Below are 25,502 nucleotides of genomic sequence, written 5' to 3'. Positions count from 1 at the left end.
GGGGCTAGATCGGAAGGCACTGCCTCTGTTTGTTGGGTAGAATGTGTGTTCTGAGCCACACGTAGGTACCAGGTCCACAGTCCAAGCTGAGCCTAGCTCTCAAGCCGTCCTAGCCTAGGCACAGACGTGTGAGTAAAACACCTGCAGACAATTCCAGCCTTGATGAATTGTAACAGCAAATGAATCACGGGTGGATAAATCATAAATAAACAGATTACCTGCCCTATTAATCTGATGCTCTTTAACGCAGAAAAGGTTTTATTTCATGAATTACTCGGTTGAATAGGTGGGTAAGCAGAGTATAGTGATAAAGTAGTGGTTAGAAATTTGCTCCAAAGCATTTATATCCATCCCCCAAATTGCCACCCCTTATGACCACCAACATACATGTCTAAGCCAGGAGCAGTTAGGTGTCCAAGACTCAGACATCAGTACAAATCTGAAACAAATTCATTTTGAATAACAGCAGAATGACTTTCCAATAGTTATGCAATTCTGTTACGTTTTTCCCCAGATATAGTCTCATCTGTAAGAAAAATACGTGATTACTGAAGAGTACGAAAAACTGATAGGCACAGAAAATTTTTGAAACTTCTCTTAGTCCAATGCCCAGACTCCAAGAGCCCTAAACACAACTAAATAGGCTGGCAGATCTAAATGATGGGGACTTTTTATTGTAAAAGGCAAACTGAAGTTTATTGAACATTTGTTCCTATATGCCTAATAATGTTTTTTCTTTCATTTAATCAACTTTGTTGAAGTATAAATCATATATACAATAAAATTTCATGATTTTAAGTGTCGAGCTCAATGAGCTCTGATAAATGTATACAGTCTGGTAACCACGGCCACAATCAATACACAGAACATTTCCATCACCTCAAAACATTCTTTTGTTCCCTTTCACAATCAATTCCCCAACCCCAGCCCCTAGCAATCACTGATCTTTCTCTTGTTAGAGTTTGACTTTCCTAGGTTTTCATGTAATGTAGTCATACAGTGAGTGCTCTTCTGTGTCTGGCTTCTTTCACTTGGCATAATGACTTTCTGATATTCACCCATGTTCTTGCCTTTATCAATAGATGTTCCTTTTCATTGCTGAGTAGTATTTTAACATATGGATATATTATAACTTGTTTATCCATTCACCTGCTGATGGGCAGTTGTGTTATTTCTAGATTTTGGCTATTGAGAATAAAGCTGCTATGAAAATTCAACTGCAAAACTTATATTTTTCTTGGGTAAAATACCTAGGAATGAGGAACTATGGTTTTAGTACTAAGAAATATTTATCTTCCCTATATCAATTACCCTGGAAAAAATGAAAAATACAAACATTTCTTAGTCATATTTCATACTAAAATTTATCAGCACGCCTGTTGTAAGAGTTGAAGAATTCATACATTTTCCAGCTCTACAGAGTCACACATGATCATACATTCAACATATTCCAAGATAATGCTTAATAATATATAGGAAGATAACATTCCTTACAAACTTCAATATATTATGAATAAAATATTCACATTATTATATGAACAAAGAAGTCTTGAGAACTCTGTTGTGATTTTCTCTTAAGAGCAAAGGTAAGAGTTGCAGAATCTCTAATTTAAAAAGAGGACGATTTCAATTAGTCCATATTCAAGGAAATATATTTATAAAATGCCTACAAGCTTCTTACACTAGTTATGTCTGCTTTCATTAGAGAAGGAAAATGTCTCTCATTTCCTAAATTCACAACATCCCCAGGATTGTTCTTAGTCTAAACCTCCATACAGAAATGTCTGGAATAGAAATTTTTAAGTATCAGAATCCAAGGGTATAAGCTTTCACATTCAAAAGTGCAAAGAATCTCAGCATCAACAAATTATAGTTCTACAAAAATCAAAACTACAACTTAGATATCCCTTGTTTAAATAACAGTGATGTCACTTTAGAGTTAACTATAGGTAGTCACTGAATTGTAACACATGCAGAGATTAAGAAAATTTCAAGTATTCCTAAATATCTATCATTACAAAAGTCAATATTTTACAATATTATGATCTCTAGAGAAAGATATATAAAGATTATGATCAAAGAAACTTCAGTAATGACAAAGTAAAATTTTTACTTTCATTTCCAGTTGCTTTCTAAAATTACTAGTCTCAATCTCATTGAATTAATGAACATAAAATTTATCCCACAACAGACTTTTGTGGCTGAAACTAAATCTTTAAAAAATATATGAAACAAAAATAACATGAGAAGTTTCCTGATACAAATTATAATATTTAGACCCCCTAAACCAATTCTTGGAAATTGTCACTGTTTGTAAACTAGTCATATCAAATGATTCTAAAAGTATAAATGAGTTTTACATCAACCAGTTGACTCTGACAAGCTGCCACCTCACCACCCATCACCGACAGCATCCAGCGGAAGCTTGTGGTGCTTAAAACACATTTCAGCAGGAAAGGAGGCAGACTCCAGGGCGGAGAAGACTGGAGCTCTGAGACACAGGTAACTAAGTGCCACACAGTGGCGGTGGTGCCAGCCAGCGGAGCAGGGGGCCCATTGTGTGTCCCCCAGACCCTAGGAAGACTGCTCTGCCTGCATCAATGCACCCAGTCCCTCGGATGGCGCAAAACGTCCACAATTTCAGCTTCTTTGGAGTTCTCTGAGGGTGAATGCATGTACTCCCATCTATGCAGGTTCAAAACAGAAGCAAAAAACGTAACAACAATAAAAAATAAATAAACAACACACATACCTCTTTATCTAAAATAAATGAAAAATAAAATTCTAAGAGTAATAAAAAGACTTATACCTCTTTGTCTTCACTACGCTTTCAAAAAATATTTGCTGCTAAAGAAATAAAGTTTCTTAATAATTCCTGAGCATACTCTAGCTAATATTAATATTCCAGAGCCAAAACATACTTTTACTATAAACCAGGGTTTCATAAAGTATAGAATCTCAGGTGATCCATGGGCAAACTTTTTTTAGCTTAGTACTTCGGCATTTATTTTAATGTGTTACTTTCTATTTATGACAAAAATGTTGGTTTGCCTTTAATTTTCTCTCTGAAAAAAATAAGAGTATAAAATTTAAGTAAATAATACCTCAGATTATATATAAATATACAAATATGGTCAAAATGGTTAAACTGTAGTATGAAATCTGGCAAACACTGGTTTAGATCAGAGGCTGGCAAACTTTTCCTGTAAAGGGCCACATAATAAACACCTTAGGCTCTGGGGGCCACATACCTTTTGCAGTCTCTTGCCTATTCCTTTTTTATTTGTTTTTAATAATCCTTTAAACATGTAAATTCCATTCTTAGCTTAAGGGCTGTACATAACCACAAGTGGACCTAGATTTGTCCTGAAGCCTTAAGTTTGCAGACCCTTAGTGCAGACTTTAAGAAACTAAAAATAACCTATTGCATTAATGTTATTCAGTTGAGCGAGGGATTGATTTATAATCTGCCCTTACCTGCAGTTTGGAATGTGCATTATAATTAGAGGCCAGCAGAGATCAGGTAGACTACCCGAGGCCTTAAGATCTCATGTCTACTTTTTCTTTTTTTTTTAAATTTATCCTTTTTTTTTTTTTTTTTTTGACAGTTACTATATTTCATTGTTAGATTTTTCACAATCTTTTTTTTTTTTTAAAGTAAAGTGTCAATTTCTTTATTTATTTATATTTATTTTTGGCTGTGTTGGGTCTTCGTTTCTGTGCGAGGGCTTTCTCTAGTTGTGGCAAGCGGGGGCCACTCTTCATCGCGGTGCACGGGCCTCTCACTGTCGCAGCCTCTCCTGTTGCGGAGCACAAGCTCCAGACCCGCAGGCTCACTAGTTGTGGCTCACGGGCCTAGTTGCTCCGCGGCATGTGGGATCCTCCCAGACCAGGGCTCGAACCCCTGTCCCCTGCATTGGCAGGCAGACTCCCAACCGCTGCACCACCAGGGAAGCCCATGTCTACTTTTTATCACATCTTGCCTCTAGGGTGGCAAGAACACCTAACAGTGATGTGCATGAGAATCCAGCCAGGACATGAGATCCCATGAACAACAGCTAAACAAGGACAGAGCCAATGCCATTCTGAACGTAGTGACAATGGTAGAGGGTACTGATCTCACAAGGCTAGATCTGCACAGCAGAATGATGCAAGGCAGACCTTCAATGCCAGCCAGTCCATTCTTATTTGGATATTTAAACTCATGGAGAAAAGAAGATTCTAGCTCTTCTAAAACAAGCAATGGTCGTATTTTTTCTCATCTTTTCTATTTCAGTCTGGATCCACACCATTCTCACTTCCTCAAAGCCAAAAAAGTCAACTGTAGATCTTTATTAACCTAATAGCACCAACATAAATAGATTTTTAAATTCCCCACAGAGATTCAATTAACCTTTATGGAAGCACACCATGGCAGCACGTAAAGCATCTGAAATAATCCTGCATACTTTCATACAAGCTTAATACTTCATAGTGGAGAATAAGACCTTTCCCCACAAGTGCAATCATTTCCAATAAAATTAAAGAGTTGTTATGTTCATATAAATGTGCTTTGCTCATAGCTCCTCCTAGAAAATCACCAAGTAGGAACAGTCAATCTAGCTCCCTAGACACCATCATCCACCCTATCTTCTCACTCCCTCTATCCTTTCCCTGCTCTCACATATAAAGCTATATCATTTATCCTGTCACCCCTTAAAAAAACCAATTTGATTCTCCTGTGATTTGCCTGTGATTTTCTTAAACAGGCAGCAAAGTCAAAACCAATGAGTCTTTAGGAAAGACATTTGTGGTGTCAATGTTCATGTTTTGTGGAGGGTAGGGAATAATTATTATTCTTATGAGTTATTCTTACCGGGCGGTGAGAGGTAAAGACATCAAGATGCTTTCTATCCTGGATCCTGGAGTGAAGAGGCCAAACTTTGTACCCCGATCATACAGCAGGTTAAATTCTACATACCTGACATAAAGACATCAAATAAGATTAAGGATTGGCTGAGTAATCCCTTTCTTAAGATTAGTCCATAACAAATACTTAAAGGGGGGGCATCTTCCCACCACCTCCCACCCCATCAGCTGGAACTGGCATAGAAAACACCAGTCTCGTCAGTTGAGTTTTCTCCATCTGGAAAGGCATAAAGAAAAGGCTATTCTATCCAACAAACAATAGGATATAGATTCAGCCCCAACATAGAGCAGTTACAAAACAATAAGGTTATGTTTTCCAATAAATAAACAGAATGAACACAAAGCTTAGAACTTGAAGGCACAAAAACAATTAAGAAAAGCAAATGGCACCCTTTATCAGGATAAAACAGCTCTTTCTGGCCCTCGCCTAGAGTCTGAGATGCTTCACAGTCAAAGACTTCATTTCACTGCTAATAACTCACACGAACTAAGACAGTGTAAAGCTCTTGTAATTGAAAAGCCAAGAACAGATAACAGAAATCTATTAATAATTACTAATATATTCTAGATATTTCCTTTTCTTAAACTAGTTAACAGCATTAATAAACAGTCATATAATTCAGTCTTCCTGCAAATTAATGACAAAGTCATAATAGAAGGTAGTGATTGAGTTGCAGTGCTCAGTCCTTAGCATCAACTAAAACCTGGTTCAGGATATTAGTTTTCCATGAACTGCCATAGAGTCATATCTAAACTCTGTCTAGCTTAAAAATCTGTGATTGCCTTTAACATCAAGAGATCCTTTGTAAAAGGATCTCTTCTCTCCAATTTCAAAAGATAATTTCTACTACCCAAAAGAATTGAGAATTATCCATAAATCTTAAAATTTCAATAGTCCCCCTTCATATCATTTCTCAACTCACTCAAAAACTACTCTCTTGGTCTAAACTTCCCTCAGATATTACCGTTTATGCATTGGTTACTGTATTTAATCACAACTAGAGAAAAATATTCTCTAGATTCCCGCAGTCCTTCAATTTTTAGAAAGCAACCTTCACTGTGGAAACTTGCCAAAGGCTCTGAGAAAATTTAAATAAATTACATTCATGGATCCCTTTCTAGTCCTCACCATTTATTTATGACTGATTGAGTTCTGTGCACAAATAACTATTTAATACCTTCTTATGTCTGTTTCAAAAGATAATTTAAGTGAATCTTCTTAACTTCTTCCTAAGACCATGGAAAAGAACTCCAGTCTCTCAGCTCCCTTTTTCACCCCTGATATTACCCTCCTGAAACATGATATTTAAGGGATGGCTGTGATTCTCTATTTGTACAGATGTCTTGTTCAAAGACCCCTGTAAGGAGCTCCCAAATGAGCCTCTATAGGATCCCTGTGCTGCTCTTCTGTTTTGAGTGAACAATGCTCCTTTCTGTGTATCAGCCTGACTCTCACCAGGTTTTGCTTAGATCTGATCTTTCTGATCCTTTCCATACATTTATCCTCTCCGAGGTTCCTATAAACTAAGAACCTTAACCACTCCCTTCAATTTAACTGATACCTACACTGTATCCTGCTTCCCTTTCCCAAAATACAGCAAAACATAAAAGAAAGTCTAAGACTGGAGGTTCAAGGTCTGGGGAGAGAATAGTAGTAACTGAGGACAAGAGACTAAATGAGATAGCCAAGCAAGAGGCTGCAAAGTCAAAAGAGAAGCAGCCTAACCACTGCAGGGGAAAGTCATACAGAAGGGGATGCAAGGAAGTGGGGAAGAGTAATACAGATAATGGGTTATGAATGCCGTGTAAGAAAGTGAAGACAGGGCTCATGACCGCAGCAAAGAGCTGGGGTTATCTTAAGCCCCAGAGATTACTGCCATTTTAAGGCCCAGAGACATGGGTGGTAGAAGGAGCCTCTCTTTGAAAGTACAGTCATCCACCACACCACAGAAAATTAACCTAATACCCCACACTTCCGCCTAATTCAAAAAACACAGACATGAAATGATACACACAAATGGAACTTTCAAAATATGTTGTCAATTAATAATAAAAAACAGAACAAGCAAAATAAAACATCATTCCTATGTCCAAGAAGTTTTAAAGGCTTCACCTCATTAGTATTCACGAAACCTGCTGCCTTTGCATAAGAAATCTTATGCAAAACTAGAACATTGCACTTTCCACAGAGTTTTTTTTTTCTTCTTTTAGTTTCTTGCTTGTTTTTTATTGGAGTTTGTTGTTGTTGTTTCCACAGAGTTTTAAATTATCCTCTTAGGATGGTCTTCCCCACTAAACTGTGAGCTTTTCCCAGCATGGTCCCTAGCCATAGGAGGCACCTAATACACTCAAGTGAAGGGAAGGAGTAGTAAAGGTGTATCTGGGAAATCATGGGACCAAAAAAAAAAAAAAAAAGTCCCAAAACAGATGCACTGTTAAAGAACTGTCTAACAAGAACACTTAATCAATTCTCATTTTCCCAAGTTTATAAACAGGGAGCAAGCAAGCAGAGGTAGTCCTAAGAAAGAATAAACAGCAAACATTTACCTTGAGACTTTGAACATTATCTAAGTTGACCTTTTAGCTTTACCTCAAGTACCCAAAGTTTCATATGCCTGAGACAAAATTAACATAAATGAGGAAATCCATTTTATAGCCATGGACCAGTAGTACACATGCAATTAAGATGGTAACGAGAAACCGCTGTGAGAGGGAAAATTGGATAATTTGGAGCTGATTCACAATCACACCCCCGCTGAAGATGACCTCACACTGGTCACCCAACTGAGCTCACCAAGCTGAGTGCACAAAGCAGGGTGGCTAAGTTGAGCATCACGGTCAGAAATAAGACGTACTTAACTTCATTCACATCTAAGAAAGTCTGCAAGTTTTGAAGGCACGATGACCTGATTCCACACCTGGGATCTTTTATTTACTAGCTGTGTAAACTTGGGCAAGGGACTGACTTTGCTGAGACTAAGTTTTGTCATCTGTAAAATGATGATAATTACACCAATCTCACAGGTTTGTGAAGAAATTTAGATGCACACTGCCTAACATATTAGCCAGCACATATTAACATCTCCATAATTAATAAATATTATCACTAAGTGTAAATAATTTCTGAAGTGATTATTTTCATCGTAACAACTTCCATGAAAACCTAAAGATAAATGAAAAAAATGTGTGATTCCAAATTTACAAAGCAGCAAAAACATTAAATGATTCTCCTATCTTGGCGTAAGGCTGGAAGGTATTGCTAGAAGAAACTGTAAGAAATCAGCTGAAATAAATTCAACAAGTTCTTACTATACGCCTAATATGGTTCTCTAATATATACACAAATTAAACAAACTTTGGTCTTTTTATAATACTATTTTATACAATGGTTTTTAATTCACTTGATATTTATCTAGTTATGAAAAGAAATTAGGGTGAGTATTAACAAAACTCTGACAAAGTATCTGCCCAAGACAACATATCATCCACTCTTATTATGGCTGCTCCACTTCCCAACCTCCTACCGCCCAGAGTTATGCAATGAGACGGTTCATTCTCCTGTCACTCACTCACCGTCCTCTCCGGAGCTGCTGCCACAACTTCTCCCGGGGGGTGAAGGAGTCATCACAGTGCTTTTTCACAAGGGGGATATAAGAAGGAATGACAGCCTGGGTACAGCTCTGCACAAAGCGAAAGACCTCCTCCTTGGATGGAGAGTCAAGGTCATCAAAAAAGATACCCCCGATGCCCCTCCGCTCCCCACGATGGGCTATAAAAAAGTAATCGTCACACCTGGAAAATACAGCAAGGCCAAATCAGGGACCAAAGAGGAAAAAACAGAGAGACGTGAAAATCAGTGTGAGCATTTCAGCTTAGCGCACCATCCCTGACTAATGCCAGCACGGTGCCCTTACTTTTTGTCCATGTCTGAAAATGAAACTAGAGTTTTAGACAGATTTCCTGCAGTTATCAACAACGAAGAAAATGCTTACACTTTTACCTACAAAGCAATAGGCAAGCTAGTACATGTCTATCTGAAGATGTGGCACTCTAAGACCTTTACTGAAAAGAAACAGAGTCCACTATTAATACTGTATTTCCTTCTTTTTTTTAAAGCACTGTATTTCTTAAAACAAGTGACGCTGCTGCCCTCAGAAGCACTGCTACTTTCGCAGCAGGCAGGAATCCTCTACCAACAATGACACAAACCAGGTCCTTGATGGAGTGCTAACCCCTAAGCTGTCTGAATCAGTTCTTATTCACCAAAGGAAGGTAGAGTAAATTATCTCTAAGGTCTCTTTCGGCAATAAAATGTGATGACTCTATAGCATGCATAGCTCAGGGGAGGGTTGGTGGAAGGAAATGTTCAGAGAATGAGTCTTCGGAACATTAAAGGTTGCCCTTGTGAACCAGCACATGAAACTATCAATTTGTTCTTGAGTCTTTGCCCACCTGTGCCTACTAGAGCAGATTTCCTAAGTCTTTCCTAATTGCTAAATTTGCAGTATAGTTTACATCCTGGAAATAGTTTTCATTATCTCTGTATAATGAGGGTTCCTAAATAGAAAACCTGTACAAACAAAAACTAAAAGCTATTGAAAAGGTTATCTTAAAAATAGACTTAATAGCTTAAAGTTAAGAAGAAAAAAAAAGGCAGCAGATGCAAATCCCTAGAACTGATGTGCTGGTATAATTCACCTTGACTGTTGACTTCTTGGCTTTTCTTCATAGGTACATTTTATGAACAGAGTTAAAGTATATCCTGAGCAAGGCTGTAAAGCCAGCTTTAACTAAATCATGTTATTTCCAAATCTCTTTTCATGATATTATGAAATGAAGAGATTTACTAAATATGTATACTAAAAACTTTTTAGCTAGCCCACATCCTAGATATTTTATTAATACTACTCGGATAAAGTTCTTCAGTAACAGCGATAAAAGGGAAAAAAAAAAAAAAAAGAGAGAGAGAGAATGTCTACCCCACCAATCCTCCTCCTGAAAGGAAGCTGATTTGTAAGAGAAAAACAACCCTTCATCCTACATCTGTGTGTCCATAGCTGTCCAGTGTTTAGTGGTAATGTCAAATCAAAGAGAGGTTATTTAAATGTCTTATATTTTCTGAGGATTTTAAAGCTGAACTCCATATTCTTAGATAAATAACATCAAGATTCCACAAATATTAGCACTAAAAGCAAAGCAAAAAAAAAAACCCAAAAACCCTTTCTGTTCCTCCTTTTTCTAGAATGGCAATTAGCTCTAAGCAGTGTTGAGTACCTTATTATTCCAAACAACTTATGCACAGACTCCATTCCACATCTACCAAATATCCTGGGTCTCCTCACAACTTTTTTCTTTACCATTAGAGTTCCTTTCACACAGTTTCCAATCCCACTTTCTCCTTGTCCAAAATCTCCAGTACATTTGCACCTCTCCTAACAGTTCTCCAACCCTTCCCATGCCTTAACACATTTCCATGGCAACGAGATGATAATCCTCGTGTGGGATGAGAATTTAATATCCCACTTTAGGATTAAAAAGCCTCTGATTCTCAGGCATATATCACCTTCAAGTTTATATCCTAGATCATCTGGTATCAAAAATGATATTGCTACCCAATTTTTATCACAGACATTCAAATATTCCTAAGAAAATAATGTATTAAAACCACTTAAAACTCGTATCTCACTTCTGGTGAAAGGAAGGAAGGGAGGGAGGAAGGAAACAGTTCAACCTTCATAAGCTGAAAAAGATACTTAGTGACACAGTAGTGCCTTCAGGATCTGCAGAAGGAATGTTAAATACTTAGGGGTTATGACAAGTTCAATAACTTTACCTACCATTTTTTAAATTTGGGGTAGAGATCTGGACCATGCTGGTCACAAGCCTCCTTTAGAGTCCTGTGAAAATGCACTGCATCCTCTTGGTTCAAGTATGTTGGGGTAAGGTCACATCCACCACCAAACCACCACTGCTTGTTACCTACCAAATCAAGACATGTGATTCTGATGTGGAATTTGAGATGCAGAACAGTACTCAAAAGGAAAAGTTAAATACATTGCTATAAATGCCATCACCTGCAGAGACAGCAAAAGGCGTCGCTTGCACTGCACAGGTGCTCTGACAGGGTAACAGTTGGCCCAGCTAATGGCAAACATAGACTGGAACTATATTTACATAATGAAGCATGATCAATTGCATCCCATCTTAAACCCACTGACAACGCACTAGTGACTGGCAAAGCTACATATGTGGAAAATAATTTCCAAAAGCAAGTTCTCAATGGCAACTTAACATTGCATGTGAGGTTTTCCTTTGGATGTAATAAATTTATATTTGCAAAGAACCCTGTGTGCACTTTAAGTTCGGGTTCATTAAATCATTCCTTGTGTGTTGGAGGAAAATGGGGATGCCAGAGACCAGGCAATACCACTTTCACTTTTCACATCTAATAAATAATCCATTGCACCTGCCAAGGAATAAGCTTTCACATGCTTCCCAAAAAACCTAGTTAAGATGGTATTTATTTTTTCTTGATTTTAGATGTTATGCCCCCTGACGTGTTTTAAAATACACATTTTGCACAATAGTACTTTCCACACCTCCATAGCCCTTACCGTCGGCTTCTTCTACTTCAAAGTATCTGTAGTTGAAATGGATAGTAGGAGCATGAGGGTTCTTGGGGTGGATAACAGAGCTCACACCCATAGCAGAAAACGGCAATTTACCTGGAAAGTAAAACACGCAGTGAGCTGCACTCGATCACCTGGCTTGAGACAAATTAACTCCAACATGGTTTCTGAATCAATTTTCAAAGGCTGCTTTTCAATTTGTCTCTTAAAATATAATTTTTAAAAAGTAACTGTGTCCTCAAGTCCATTCTCTACGTCTGCGTCTTTATTCCTGTCCTGCCCCTAGGTTCTCCGTAACTATGGACATATATACACTACCAAATGTAAAATCGATAGCTAGTGGGAAGCAGCCACATAGCACAGGGAGATCAGCTCTGTGCTTTGCGACCACCTAGAGGGGTGGGATGGGGAGGGTGGGAGGGAGATGCAAGAGGGAGGAGTTATGGGGATATATGTGTATGTATAGCTGATTCAATTTGTTATAAAGCAGAAACTAACACACCATTGTAAAGCAATTGTACTCCAATGAAGATGTTAAAAAAAAAAAGTAAGTGTGAACATGTTCAGCTGGCATATGCACCCAGATGGAATTTTACAGAAGCAATATGTACTTTATAAATAAAACTTGCGGGGAGAAAAGGTTTACAGGGACTGTTAAAGGCTGTTGAGATTGTCTGATTTACCATCTTTCGTCTTCAGCTTTTTTCCTCTGCTTCTCATCTGTTTTGCTGCTTCCTCAGAAAGATTTCCATGAACGACAGAAATGCTCACCCCGGCCTTTTCAAAAACATGCCCGTCTTGAAGTACACAGCTGATGCCACCACCTCCTGTTTATGGAAATGTAAAATGAGGAGAGAATGTAAGGGTATATGCGAAGTTAAAAACAACTGCTGCATGAAGGTGGTGGGATTAGGAGTTATTTTCCTCCTCTATTTTCCAAATCTTCCATAATATCAGCATATTTATAATTTTTAAGTACAATAAAATTAGATAACCAGCTTAGCTTTATGACATCTGCTACTGATCATGGGCGGATATTTTATCTCCCCACACCACCCGACTGAATACTCTTCTACATCCTTATGTCATCATCTAAAATGAATCACTGGAATAGTTTCCCTTCAAATAAGACTGTTCACAATGGCAGCTGTCAGTTGTGATACATGAGAGAAAGCTAAGGTTAAAAACAGGAATAAGTATATTCAAAGAGTGTTCCAGTATAGCCAAATTTAAGAGTTCCATATTGTTTCAATTGTTTTTTCTCCGTGTGCTGTTTGCCTTTTAATTTTGTTTACAGGTAATTAAAAAACAGATACTGAAATGCTTAAGGAATTCGGAAGCTTGAACTGAGTGAGACACACATTAACATTTAGGTATATGAGCTTTACTACTAGTAGCTGGTTTGTTTTTCTAAGACACTAGAGGTACCACAAGAGTTCATTGTTTCATGAAGCTTCATGTTTGGCTTGTTTTATTTCTAAAAATTTTTAGAGCTGGATGGGACATAAGATGACCCAGTACGACCCTTGTATATTTCAAATGAGAACACTGAGGCCCAGAAAGGCAAAATACTTTCTCCAAAACCACGCAACTAGTAAGTGGCCCAAACAATTTGTCTCAGAACTCCCCTGGTGGCGCAGTGGTTAAGAATCTGCCTGCCAATGCAGGGGACAAGGGTTCGCGCGCTGGTCTGGGAAGATCCTACGCGCCGCGGAGCAGCTGGGCCCGTGAGCCACAATTACTGAGCCTGCGCGACTGGAGCCTGTGCTCCGCAACAAGAGAGGCCGCGATAGTGAGAGGCCCGCGCACCGCGATGAAGAGTGGCCCCCGCTTGCCGCAACTAGAGAAAGCCCTCGCACAGAGACGAAGTCCCAACACAACCATAAATAAATAAACAAATACTTAAAAAAAAAAAAGTTAACAATGAAAATTAATGTGACATTATCAATAATAAATTGTGAAGCTGAAATAAACTTTAAAAAAAAAAAACAAAAAACAATTTGCCTCAGTGCTTTCTAAGCATCAAACATTATTTGCAGTACTTCATATATATACACCTTATTTTACCCTTATAATACATTCATGTTATTTAAATTTCATTTCATAGATGAGGAAACAGAGGCACAAAAAGTAACTACTGAAGGTCACACAGCTAGTCCAGGTTGTGTCCTGATTCAACAGTCTTCACTTTAAAAATTAGAAGATTGAGGACTTCCCTGGTGGCGCAGTGGTTAAGAATCTGCCTGCCAATGCAGGGTACACGGGTTCGAGCCCTGGTCCTGGACGATCCCACATGCCGCGGAGCAACTAAGCCCGTGCACCACAACTACTGAGCCTGCGCTCTAGAGCCTGTGAGCCACAACTACTGAGCCCACGTGCCACAACTACCGAAGCCCACGCGCCTAGAGCCTGTGCTCTGCCAACAAGCCACCCCAATGAGAAGCCCACGCGCCGCAACGAAGAGTAGCTCCCGCTCACCACAACTAGAGAAAACCTGCGCACAGCAACCAAGACCCAACACAGCCAAAAATAAATTAATTTTTAAAAAAATTACAAGATGGAAAACACTATAAAAACCAGATTTAACTTCATTTAAAATAAATGTGGCAGTATCACAGCCCCAAATCAGCTGATGAGAAGTTGCTGCAGTAGTCCCAGGTAAGAAGAATCAGAAATCCTTTAAGTTTATGACCAAGATGTAAGGTTTCACTGTATAGGCAATAACATGGTCATGAATGTAGGACGCTGTAAGAACCAGGTTTTAATACTTAAGTATTTTACCAGTGGAAATAAAGATTTTCCTGGCAGGAAATCTGATGGGTGCATTTGGCAGAACTACTGACAAGCCAGGTCAAATATTTCTTGCGCAACCTGGGAAAAAGACACAATGACACAATAACTCCCTCAGCTGGAGGAGACTGGTTGACCCTTAGTAATGAGGAGATGACTTTCTTTTTCCATCTCCAAAGGAAGAGAAAGGGTAAACGCACCCAGAGAAGCAGAGGAAATGTGGAGAAAATCTATGCTCAGTTACAACCTTGGACATCCAAGCCTGTTCGCTAAAACTGACCTTAAGACTTGTATGAAAAATGCCATATAAAATTGCAGATTTTTTAAATGTCCAGTACTAGAGTGACAGCAGATCTGGGTCCACACCTGCAAGCTGAGGGCTGATGACCCTGTCAGTATCAATCGTTTTAAAGGTGTCCCTTTTAACCTAGCAGTCGCTGTGTAGGTACCCCTTTCCTTACTCCCATCCCCTATTCTGAGTCATTTTCTGCCGGCAAACTAAAGCCCGACCTCTCTTCCCCATCTCCACCTCCCGCTAGGGGCCGACCTCCTCACCTTCCTTCCTCTCCCACCGATCCACAGAGAAGCGGGCGCCCCCGTCCACCTGTGCCAGCGCCTGGCACACCTGGGCTTGGGTCTCCAGGATCAGCAGCTCCATCTTGGTCTTCATGTCGCCCGGCCTCCTCCGCAGCTCGTGCAGGTCGGTCACAGGCGAGGCCATGAAGCAGCTGCAGCGGCGGGCCAGCTCGTCGTCCTCCTCCTCCGGCCTCCCCGGCGAGGGGCTCGGCGCCCCCGAGCTCTTGCTCACCATCTCCGCCCGCTCCACGTGCCCGAAGGCGGCGGCGGCCAGCCCCGCCAGCCCCGCCAGCGCCGCGGCCAGTCCGGTCCTCAGCCGGGGGCCGCCTCCCGCAGTAGGGCCGTACCCCAGCCCGCGGCTCTGCTCTGGGCAAGCGGTGCCAGGGGGGCGGCAGAAGCGTCCGGCCGCGCAGCGCAGAGACCAAGAGCGCAGCTCCCCGCAGCCGCCCCGCGCCGCGAGCCAGCAGGGGCCCGCGCTCAGCCTGCCCAGGTGCATGGCCATGCTCCCGCACTGTCACCCTGGGCAGTGCCCACCTCCCGCAGACAGGTCCCTGAGCGCCCTGGAGACCCAAGCAGCGAGCAGCGAGCGGCGCAGGCGGAGGGAAACTTCGCCGGAAAAGAGCTACTACCGGGTCGGCTCCCCGGCGTAGAATGCCGGGAGCTGTAGTCCCGGCTTCTATCGCCGCCTGCAGGGGCGCGCCCGGGAGATAAAAGAATCCACCGTCCCCAGAAGGGCGGGTCCCATGGGTAGAGAACTGGGGTGCTGGGTAGGAGAGGGCAATGGAAGCGAAGGCGGAGATAAAAGAGGCCTTCTTGTCACGTACAACCTCTGGTCTGCGGTTCACCCAATCACAGGGAGAAGACAAAGTAGGGCTGGACGCGCTGAGGGCTAACCGGGGGGAAATGTGGCCAGAGACCCCTGCCCCGACTTATATTTCTAAACAGCGTTGCAAACCCTGACTCCTGTATGTATAGAAGAACATCGTCCCCGGTTCTAGTCCTCTAGAGCTTCTAGAGCTTGTCGGATTGGTGGGGGCGGAGCCTGGGAAACTCCTTGCCTATGGGCTAGTTTTTAAAAGGAGTCGGAAACGCTAGTTAAAGGACTCCTAAGAAAATCCTAGGAAAAGACTTTCTGGGATCAACTCCATATCACAGTTCTATCATAAAAATCTTCCCAGGCCTTGCTTCTACAGTGCCCACTTAATTATTTTAGAAATAGGAAAAGCAAAGTGTTTTACTAAACTGGCATAGAACTTAGGAACTGGTGTGTCTGGCTGCTCAAGGAAGAAGAGATTTAAACATACGGATCCTACAGCTGTAGAGTGCTGCCAAGTATTTCTCACGTTTAGTACTTGCAGCAACTCCGGTAAGCTAGGCAGGACAGACATTCACACTCCTTCCTCTCCTGACCCCCAGCGCGCGCACGCGCACACACACACACGTTAGAGAAATGAGGAAAGAAGCTAATATAAATTTGATAGATTTTTTTGTTCCGGTAACCATGCCACAGTTCCATGTTGTCTGGACATAAAAGTGTAAGAAGGACTGTCATGGGCTAATTTGTCCCTTAAGTCTCCAGGATGATTTTAATTTCTAGTAGTAGATAATTACCTAAGCCACTGGTGGTGGTTTCTACGTTTTTTCTTGGTGGCTAGATGCAGTGATGGAAATTCCATGGCTGCGGGTCAAACCAGTTTTTCAAGGCAGTATATTTTATCATCCACAACAGCATCCAGCAGCTCTTACACAGAGCATATCATTAGCTGGGTGGGCATGCTTGACTCTCTAGCAGATTCAATGAGTGTTAAAGGCCTGGATTAAGAAGTGAATAAACTACGTTGGGGGAAGATTTTAGCTGTAGTGTAACTTGCCGGGAGGCTGAGTTGGCAAAGGAAAGAAAAGATAAGAGCTATCACTGTATAATGCAGCCCACTGCAGGGAACATGGGGGCTGAGTGAGCTCCAAGAGGGGACCAAACCCAGCCTGGAAGCCTGGCAGGTCTTTTGGCAGGGGAGACACCAGAGCTGAAGAACCTTAAGGAGGTTTAGCCCTCAACAGGGTGAGGGAGGGTCTGGGAGCTCTGTGGGCGAGGGGTTAAGAAACATTAGCTGGGTATTAACCCTCCTTGACTGGTCTAGACCATTGAAAAGAATACCTCAAGGTGTAAGGGAGGAGGTGAAGGACAGATAGTGTCTGGGTTCAGAGAAGAAAGATCCACAGGGCAGTTTGGGGCCTCAGCCCTATCCGGGATATCCTTGCTGCATCCTGTGTCCTGGGCCTATGCACCTGCCCACAATCACTTTGTCACTCCTAATCTCATTCCTGCCTCACCTCTCTCTACCTGGGCAACTCTTTTGTGCCTTTCAGAACTGGAATCTGGCTTCACCTCCCACTGATGCCATCCCTGACACTCCCAGGCTGACTTGGATAGCATCTTCTCCTCTTCTAGGCTCCTGTGCTCACCCCTATCTAACACTTGTCCTACAGACAACACATCTGTCTACCCCACCAGACTGTGAGCTTCGTGAGAGCAGGGTCTGTGTATCCCCAGCACCTACCACAATGCCTAGCATGTGGTTGGCTCTGAATGTTTATAGAATGAATGAACAGAGGGCAGACTGAGCAGGAGAAACTGCCAGATGCTCCAAAGGAATCAAGAAGAAAGAGTGTTGTGAGACAGTGAGATGTGAGGGGAGGGGGAGAGGGGGCAAAATTGATGAAGGGGGTTAAAAGGTACAAACTTGCAGTTATAAAATAAGTCCTGGGGATGTAAGATACAGCATGATGACTATAGTTAACAATACTATACTGTATATTTGAAAGTTGCTAAAAGAGTAGATCTTAAAAGTTCTTATCACAAGAAAAAAAAAATTTGTAACTCTGTGTGGTGATGGATATTAACTAGTTAATTGCAGTGATCATTTTGCAATAGATACATATATATGATCATTACATTTACATCTAAAACTAATTTAATATTATATGTCAATTATACCTTAATTTTTTAACAAACAGAAAAAGACCTATCACTCAAGGAAGGCTTTGTTTGTCTTTTCTAGATGCCTGTGATGGGGTTTGACTGAGCCTGGTGGTGATAAGTGAACCTCATTAATGAAAAGGAACCTCTCTGGCCCATTTTCCTTTAAGAACCCCCTTCATTATTGCTCTAATTCTGAGAATACCCATAAAGTTAGTAAAAGATAAGCAGGCACAGGCTGTTTTGAACATTTGCCTGGTCAGATAGGCTGGACTTGAGCCCAATTGTGTGCTAGTTTCCAGGTTTCCACCCCTCCCCACCCTTAGCCTTTCTATGTGCAGGGCCTCTCTCATTTCCTCCTCTGGTTTCCAGCGCCTTCCCTACCTTCACCTTGTTATGGTACACTTAAGAAAGACCTTAACAGCCTGATTAGTGTGAGTTTAAACCACACTTCCTAGGGGTTCAAATTGTCTCCAAGGAGGATACTTGTATGTAAGTGTTATTTGTCAGGGTGGAGTAAAAGGCATCCCCTTGTCAAGCAATTTCAAGCATCAGAAAGTTGACAGGGACAGATCATATGTTTAGAGTAAGTTGTAAGACATAAGGTGTAAGGTAGATATTCTCATCATTTTTGAACCCAGTTTCCTGCACTGCTTTGTATTCTGTGTGACCCTACCAGCCAAAAAGATTCTGACTAGACTTATACAGACTCATGAGGTATAGGTATATTAAGTATCATTTTTCAAACTCCACATGCTTCCCAGAATCCTTATGAACTTTACCCCTCCTCTCTGCCCCAAAGCCCTGTTGAACATAACTGACTTTAGGCCTGCTGATGGTATATGAGTCTGCCCTTTTCTGGAGAGAATTAGAAAAGACTCTGACATCCCTCTGGCAGATTTTCTGCCTTCTAAAAACACACACACAGTCATAATTCCCAGTACCTTTACTAAATTGTACTGCTTTCACCAATTCCCAAATTTTGAGAGCCAAACTTAAGAAATGTATTGGGTTGGCCAAAAGGTTCGTTCGGGTTTTTCATAAGATGGTATGAAAAACCTGAACGAAAATTTTGGCTAACCCAATATTATTCAAGTGACTCAGCTCTGTTATTTTCTGCTAGATACAGAAACTCAGGATAATTATGAACTGTGTTGCCAAACAGATATGTTTGCCTTGGCAAACTTCTGCCAATTTATCAGAAATTCTAATGGGGGTGGTCATGGGGTGATAGTAGTGAGATTAGCAAAGAAGTGGAATTTTTGAGATTTTTACTCAATTTTTGTCCTAGAATTTGCATTTTAAACTTTTAGGATTTTGGAGGCAAATATTTACACGAATCATTAAAATAATTGTTTTTTAAAGCTAATGTAGACTAAATATCTAATTCAATTTGGTGTTGCTAATTTGTTTTTTCTTTAACTGAAGTAATTCTTTTTATTGGAGTAGAGTTGCTTACAGTGTTGTGTTAGTTTCTGCTGTACAGCAAAGTGAATCAGTTATACACGTATATATATCCCCTCCTTTTTGGATTTCCTTCCCATTTAAGTCACCACAGAGCACTGAGTAGAGTTCCCTGTGCTATACAGTAGGTTCTTGTTAGTTATCTATTTTATACATAGTAGTGTATATATGTCAATCCCAATCTCCCAGTTCATCCCACCCCCTGCCTTGTCCCCCCTTGGTGTCCATACATTGATTATCTACGTCTGTGTCTCTATTTCTGCTTTGCAAGTAGGTTCATCTGTACCATTTTTCTAGATTCTACATATATGTATTAATATATGATATTTATTTTTCTCTTTCTGACTTATTTCACTCTGTATGACAGACTCGAGGTCCATCCACGTCTCTGCAAATGGCACAATTTTGTTCCTTCTTATGGCTGAGTAATATTCCATTGTATATATGTACCACATCTTCTTTAGCCATTCATCTGTCGATGGGCATTTAGGTTGCTTCCATGTCCTGGCTGTTGTAAATAGTGCTGCAATGAACATTTGGGTGCATGTGTCTTTTTGAATTATGGTTTTCTCTGGGTATATGCCCAGTAGTGGGATTGCTGGGTCATATGGTAATTCTATTTTTAGTTTTTTGAGGAACCTCCATACTGTTCTCCATAGTGGCTGTATCAACTTACATTCCCATCAACACTGCAAGAGGGTTCCCTTTTCTCCACACCCTCTCCAGCATTTATTGTTTGTAGATTTTTTTGATGATGGTCATTCCGAACAGTGTGAAGTGATACCTCATTGTAGTTTTGATTTGCTTTTCTGTAATAATTAGTGATGTTGAGTATCTTTTCATGTGTTTGTTGGCCATCTGTATGTCTTCTTTGGAGAAATGTCTATTAGGTGTTCTGCCCATTTTTTGGTTAGGTTGTTTGTTTTTTTTGATGTTGAGCTGCATGAGCTGTTTGTATATTTTGGAGATTAATCTCTTGTCAGTTGCTTCATTTGCAAATATTTTCTCCCATTCTGAGGGTTGTCTTTTCGTCTTGTTTATGGTTTCCTTTGCTGTGCAAAAGCTTTTAAGTTTAATTTGGTCCCATTTGTTTATTTTTGTTTTTATTTTCCTTACTCTAGGAGTGGGTCAAAAAAAGATCTTGCTGTGATTTATGTAACTAAAGTAATTTTAAAATTAGTTTTTCATGGAGGTGTAGATACCACCCAAATATTCCAGAAAAATTTTATTAAATAGAGAAAGCCATGGTGCCTGCCCCTTATGTCTTTTATGTTCTGCCTTTAGCCCCTCTGTAATTCTTTCCTATAGTAATATGTATGTGATATCTGGAGTTACAGCAACCATTTTGCGACCAAGATTAAGAAAGTCCCATGAAAAAGTTTGCACAGCAGTAAGATTGAAGGAGCCTGGGTCCTGGTTACATCCTTGAGCAGATGCACTAGCCCTGGGCTGCCTACCTTTGGAGTTGTTATTATATGAGAAAAAACAAATTAAGGTACTGGTTGTCAGGTTTTCTTTTACTTGCAGCTTAAGTCTTTCTAATACTCTAATTCTTCCTTGTTTGTTCAGATGCCCACCCTGGAACAAATCCACAATGGCTGGGGTAGGAGATGGGATCATGTTAGAACACAGGGGACCTCCCCCTATAATTAGTGTTGGAGAGAATGAGTGGTGAGTGTGGGATGTCATTTCTAGAAAAAGGGAAATATGGAAAGCAAACAATAGCATAATGCCCGATTTAGAGAGAAATTTTTGAAGATTATCCCAGGTATTGAGCCTGTGGATCTAAGATTAACAAAAATATGAAATTCAGAAAGAACTCGCAAGTATAGGGGGGACAGGAGGTAATCACTTTGATCCAGACAGTTGTTAAAAGAGTTGTTTCCACCAGTTTAGCCAAAGCTCTCCAGAAGTCCATTTGCCTGGATACAGCAGTTTCCTGGCCACCTACCCCTTCACTATACAATGCTCTCAACATCCATTCTAGGAGGCTTAAGAATACCATGGGTGTGATATTTCACCTTTCACCTTTCAACTGAAAGGTGTGTGGGGGGAATCATTTGGGAAAATGTTAGGGACAAAGTGCTGGGATATATGCAGGTGTCCCTTCTGTTAGGCAATCAAGGAACAATGGGCCTTGGGCTGCTGTTGAGTAATCCTCACCAGACAGAAATAAGAATGACATTTAACATTGCTCCTGGGTACCTGCCTCCATGATGATTTTGTGACACTAGCAACCAATGGTATTTGCAGAAGAGATGCAAAGCTGCTCCCGTTCATGTCATGGAGAATTCATCTCATTTGGTAGACTAGAATACTCTCCTGGAAAATACACATTTAAAACCTTTTAACTTAAACCCATATCAACATCTTACTAAGCTTAGGAGTCAAGAATTTTTTCCTTTGTTTTCTGTATCTAACTAGAGTGACATTTTCTCTGATGTCTAACTGTTTAGCTAGGACCAGGACTTGCTTCTAGAAGTGATGGTGTTGAATGAATGCAGAGGGAGGGGAAGCACATTTAAAATACTCTCTTATTGCAGACACATTGAATTTAAGATGCTGGTGGGCTGTGTAAATCACAATGTAGGTCCAGAAAGGGGTAAGGACTGGAAGGGTAGATTTGTGAGATACCCACAGCTGGAATGATGAAAAGTTCACAGAAGAACTTTTAGAACAAAAGGATAAAGGGTTCAAAGTCCAAAGACAGAGCACAAGACACACTTAATGACAAAAGAAACAAGAAGTCTTGGGGCCTTTTGTGCTATGTCCCAGAGGCATGGGGTGGAGGGCATCAAGGAGGAGAGTGTGGCCAGTGGACAGAAAGCTGCACTTTCTGATCAGAGAACTTAAGTGCTGAGTACCAGATACTAGAAATTATGAAGTCACTGGATGCCTTTGAGACAAAAGCTTCAGAGAACCAGATGAGGTGGCAGGTAATTTAAAAGAATATATAGAGAAATAGTAGCTCAGGGTGGGTAGTTATAAGATTGATCTTTTGTCTGAGTTGGAAGACTTGAGTATGTTTTTGTTTTTTGTTTGTTTGTTTTTTGCTGAGAGGAGTGAGGCAACAGAGAGAACTAAAAATGCAAGAACATGCACCGCTAGGAGACCCTGTGACCAGACCCAAGTTTTAATTCCTTTGCTCTTTTTCCCAAATTGAACCATTCAGCCTCCATTCAGAGAGCACAAAGGTCAAGGGGAATGGGAATGAGGATTGGGGGAAAGGATTAAACACTTTTGGTCCTGGGCTTCCCTGGTGGCGCAGTGGTTAAGAATCCGCCTGCCAGGGCTTCCCTGGTGGCGCAGTGGTTGAGAATCTGCCTGCTAATGCAGGGGACATGGGTTCGAGCCCTGGTCTGGGAAGATCCCACATGCCGCGGAGCAACTGGGCCCGTGAGCCACAACTGCTGAGCCTGCGCGTCTGGAGCCTGTGCCCCGCAACGGGAGGGGCCGCGATAGTGAGAGGCCCGCGCACCGCGATGAAGAGTGGCCCCCGCACCACGATGAAGAGTGGTCCCCGCTTGCCGCAACTAGAGAAAGCCCTCGCACGAAACGAAGACCCAACACAGCTAAAAATAAATAAAATAAATAAATAAATAAATAGAATAGCTATTAAAAAAAAAAAAAAAAAAAAAAAAAAAAGAATCCGCCTGCCAATGCAGGGGACACGGGTTTGAGCCCTGATCCGGGAAGATCCCACATGCCGCGGAGCAACTAAGCCCGTGCGCCACAACTACTGAGCCCACACACCACAACTACTGAAGCCTCCGTGCCTAGAGCCCGTGCTCTGCAACAAGAGAAGCCACCGCAATGGGAAGCCCGCGCACAAGAGTAGCCCGCGCTTGCCGCAACTAGAGAAAGCCCATGTGCAGCAACGAAGACCCAAAGCAGCGAAAAATAAGTAAATAAATAAATTTATTAAAAAAACAAAAAACAAAACAAAACACTTTTGGTCCTGATATATGTACCTTCAAGGGACCAGGCTTTCTTGCTCCAAATAGTTGGTCCTACCCTCACCCTCATTCTAACCAGTTCCCAGGCAGCCTTAACGTCCTAGCCTCAGCTGTAACCAAAGGGTTATGAGAATTTGTGGGGTAACTATTCTTGGTCAAACTGAGTCCTGGTCATTCATTCTTCCTATAGACACTTATTTATCACTTTCTAGGTGCTGTGTTCAAAACAACCCCATAAAAGACGTAACCACTCTTATTACCCTCACATGATGAATCAGGAAACTGAAGTTTAGGTTTAGACAGAGACCAAGTGTAGACCTTGTTTCTAATGCTGTCTTGACATTACTCCACTCTTCATCTGACCCAGAGTCGCTGTCCACTACAACAGTGAAACCGATATCTTCTAAACACCTGCACCTTATTAGGAACTTCAGAGTACGCAAAGGAGCTAATACCCTTCTCCCGCCCTCCTAGAAAGAGATTCCATTTGAGCCACCAGGTAACCTCTTTAAATGAAATACCACACAGGCAGTCCCCATTCTGCATGGTACTTTGGGATCATAAAAATGACCATGCACACAGAAGCCAGAAAACTCAACCTTAATAATCAGTGTGAAAAGAACTGATTGTTTTGTGATCTTTAAAAATGTTTTGTCAAAACATTAAAGATTGGGCTTCCCTGGTGGTGCAGTGGTTGAGAATCTGCCTGCCAATGCAGGGGACACGGGTTCGAGCCCTGGTCTGGGAGGATCCCACATGCCGTGGAGCAACTGGGCCCGTGAACCACAACTGCTGAGCCTGCGCGTCTGGAGCCTGTGCTCCGCAACAAGAGAGGCCGAGATAGTGAGAGGCCCGCGCGCCGCGATGAAGAATGGCCCCCACTTGCCGCAGCTACAGAAAGCCCTAGCACAGAAACGAAGACCCAACAGAGCCATAAATAAATAAATAAATAAATAAACCCAAAAGTTAAAAAAAAAAAGAGTTTTGTCAAAACATTAAAGATTTAGTTACTGTAAGTTATAAATGAAAAAATATCAAAACTAGTATTTATTTAGTACAATGCAATTTAAAGCATTAGAAACATTCAGAAGTAAAGTGTTTTATTTCTTTGCACTTATCAAGAATAGTTTCAACAGTGCTGCCTTTTTTTGTTGTATATCTTTATGATATGGAACGAGCATTTTTTCTATGCCTTGGTGAATTGTCAGGCTCCTTTCTAAGTTTGGATTAGCTTCCAATATTTTATCCTTTGTGCTTTAGTGTTGTGAAATATTCCAAGAGTTCCTTTAATGTGAAGGTTTTTTGTTTGTTTATTTGTTTACCAGCATGACTTCCTCTGGGACATCTTTAGCTGGCTTGTCATAACCACTTTCTTCATTTATGTCAATAAGTAAACCTTCACTAAGTTCCTGTGATGCTTAATTTTATGTGTCAACTTGGTTGGGCCATCGTGTCCAGATATTTGGTCAAATTTTGAACTGCAATATCAGCTTTCACCTCGGTCTCCAGTGTACTGGTTCACTATGCAGATTTTGGACTTGCCAACCTCCATAGTCATGGAAGCCAATTCCTTAAAATAAGTCTCTCACTATGTATATATAAACATATCCTATTGGTTCTGTTTCTCTGGAGAACGCTAACACAGTTCCTCTGGCTAAATATCTGTCTCAAACAGTGGTGGTGATGACATTTCCATGGTCAGCTTTTTCTAATTCTGTTTATATTCAATTAGAATTTCACTTTTTGTCACTTTACTACACTTTCGTCTCTATTGTCCAATTACCTCTTTCAGTTTCATTTTTGTAAAATGTCACATGAGTTTATTACTGTTAGACAAAGAAGCAACATAGCTACACACTTTGCTCTCGGTATGTAGTGTGTATATGTTAATTCCAACCTCCTAATTTATCCTCCCCACTGCCACATTTTTCCCCTTTGGTAACCATAAGTTTGTTTTCAAAGTCTGTGAGTCTGTTTCCATTTTTTAAGTAAGTTCATTTGTATCATTTTTTTTAGATTCCACATATAAGTGATATAATTGGTATTTGTCTTTCTCTGTCTGACTTAATTCACTTAGTATGATAACCTCTAGGTCTATCCATGTTGCTGCAAATGGCATTATTTCATTCCTTTTTATAGCTGAGTAATATTCCATTGTATATACGTACCACATCTTCTTTATCCATTCCTCTGTCGATGGAC

At 40.8% G+C, this 25,502-nt stretch overlaps 1 protein-coding gene across 2 annotated transcripts; it reads right to left on the bottom strand.

Annotated features, from left to right (window-relative positions):
- Positions 1–240: 240 nt before the first annotated feature.
- On the bottom strand, positions 241–15,495 carry CPOX (coproporphyrinogen oxidase). 2 transcript variants are annotated; one of them, XM_059921316.1, is made up of 7 exons: positions 14,883–15,495; positions 12,221–12,364; positions 11,523–11,633; positions 10,746–10,887; positions 8,482–8,700; positions 4,856–4,960; positions 241–2,685 (listed from the first exon to the last, which is right to left on the bottom strand). In XM_059921316.1, the coding sequence occupies exons 1-7, from the start codon at positions 15,403–15,405 to the stop codon at positions 2,598–2,600; spliced, it is 1,332 nt and encodes a 443-aa protein (XP_059777299.1). In that variant the 5' UTR covers positions 15,406–15,495; the 3' UTR covers positions 241–2,597. The 2 variants fall into 2 exon arrangements, with proteins under 2 accessions (XP_059777299.1, XP_059777300.1); XM_059921317.1 differs by lacking the exon at positions 8,482–8,700.
- Between the last annotated feature and the right edge of the window lie 10,007 nt (positions 15,496–25,502).

Source organism: Balaenoptera ricei, chromosome 4, assembly GCF_028023285.1.
Source record: "Balaenoptera ricei isolate mBalRic1 chromosome 4, mBalRic1.hap2, whole genome shotgun sequence".
NCBI lineage: Eukaryota > Metazoa > Chordata > Mammalia > Artiodactyla > Balaenopteridae > Balaenoptera > Balaenoptera ricei.
The sequence above is the reverse complement of the archived record's forward strand: the minus strand, read 5'-3'. Positions and strand labels throughout refer to the sequence as shown.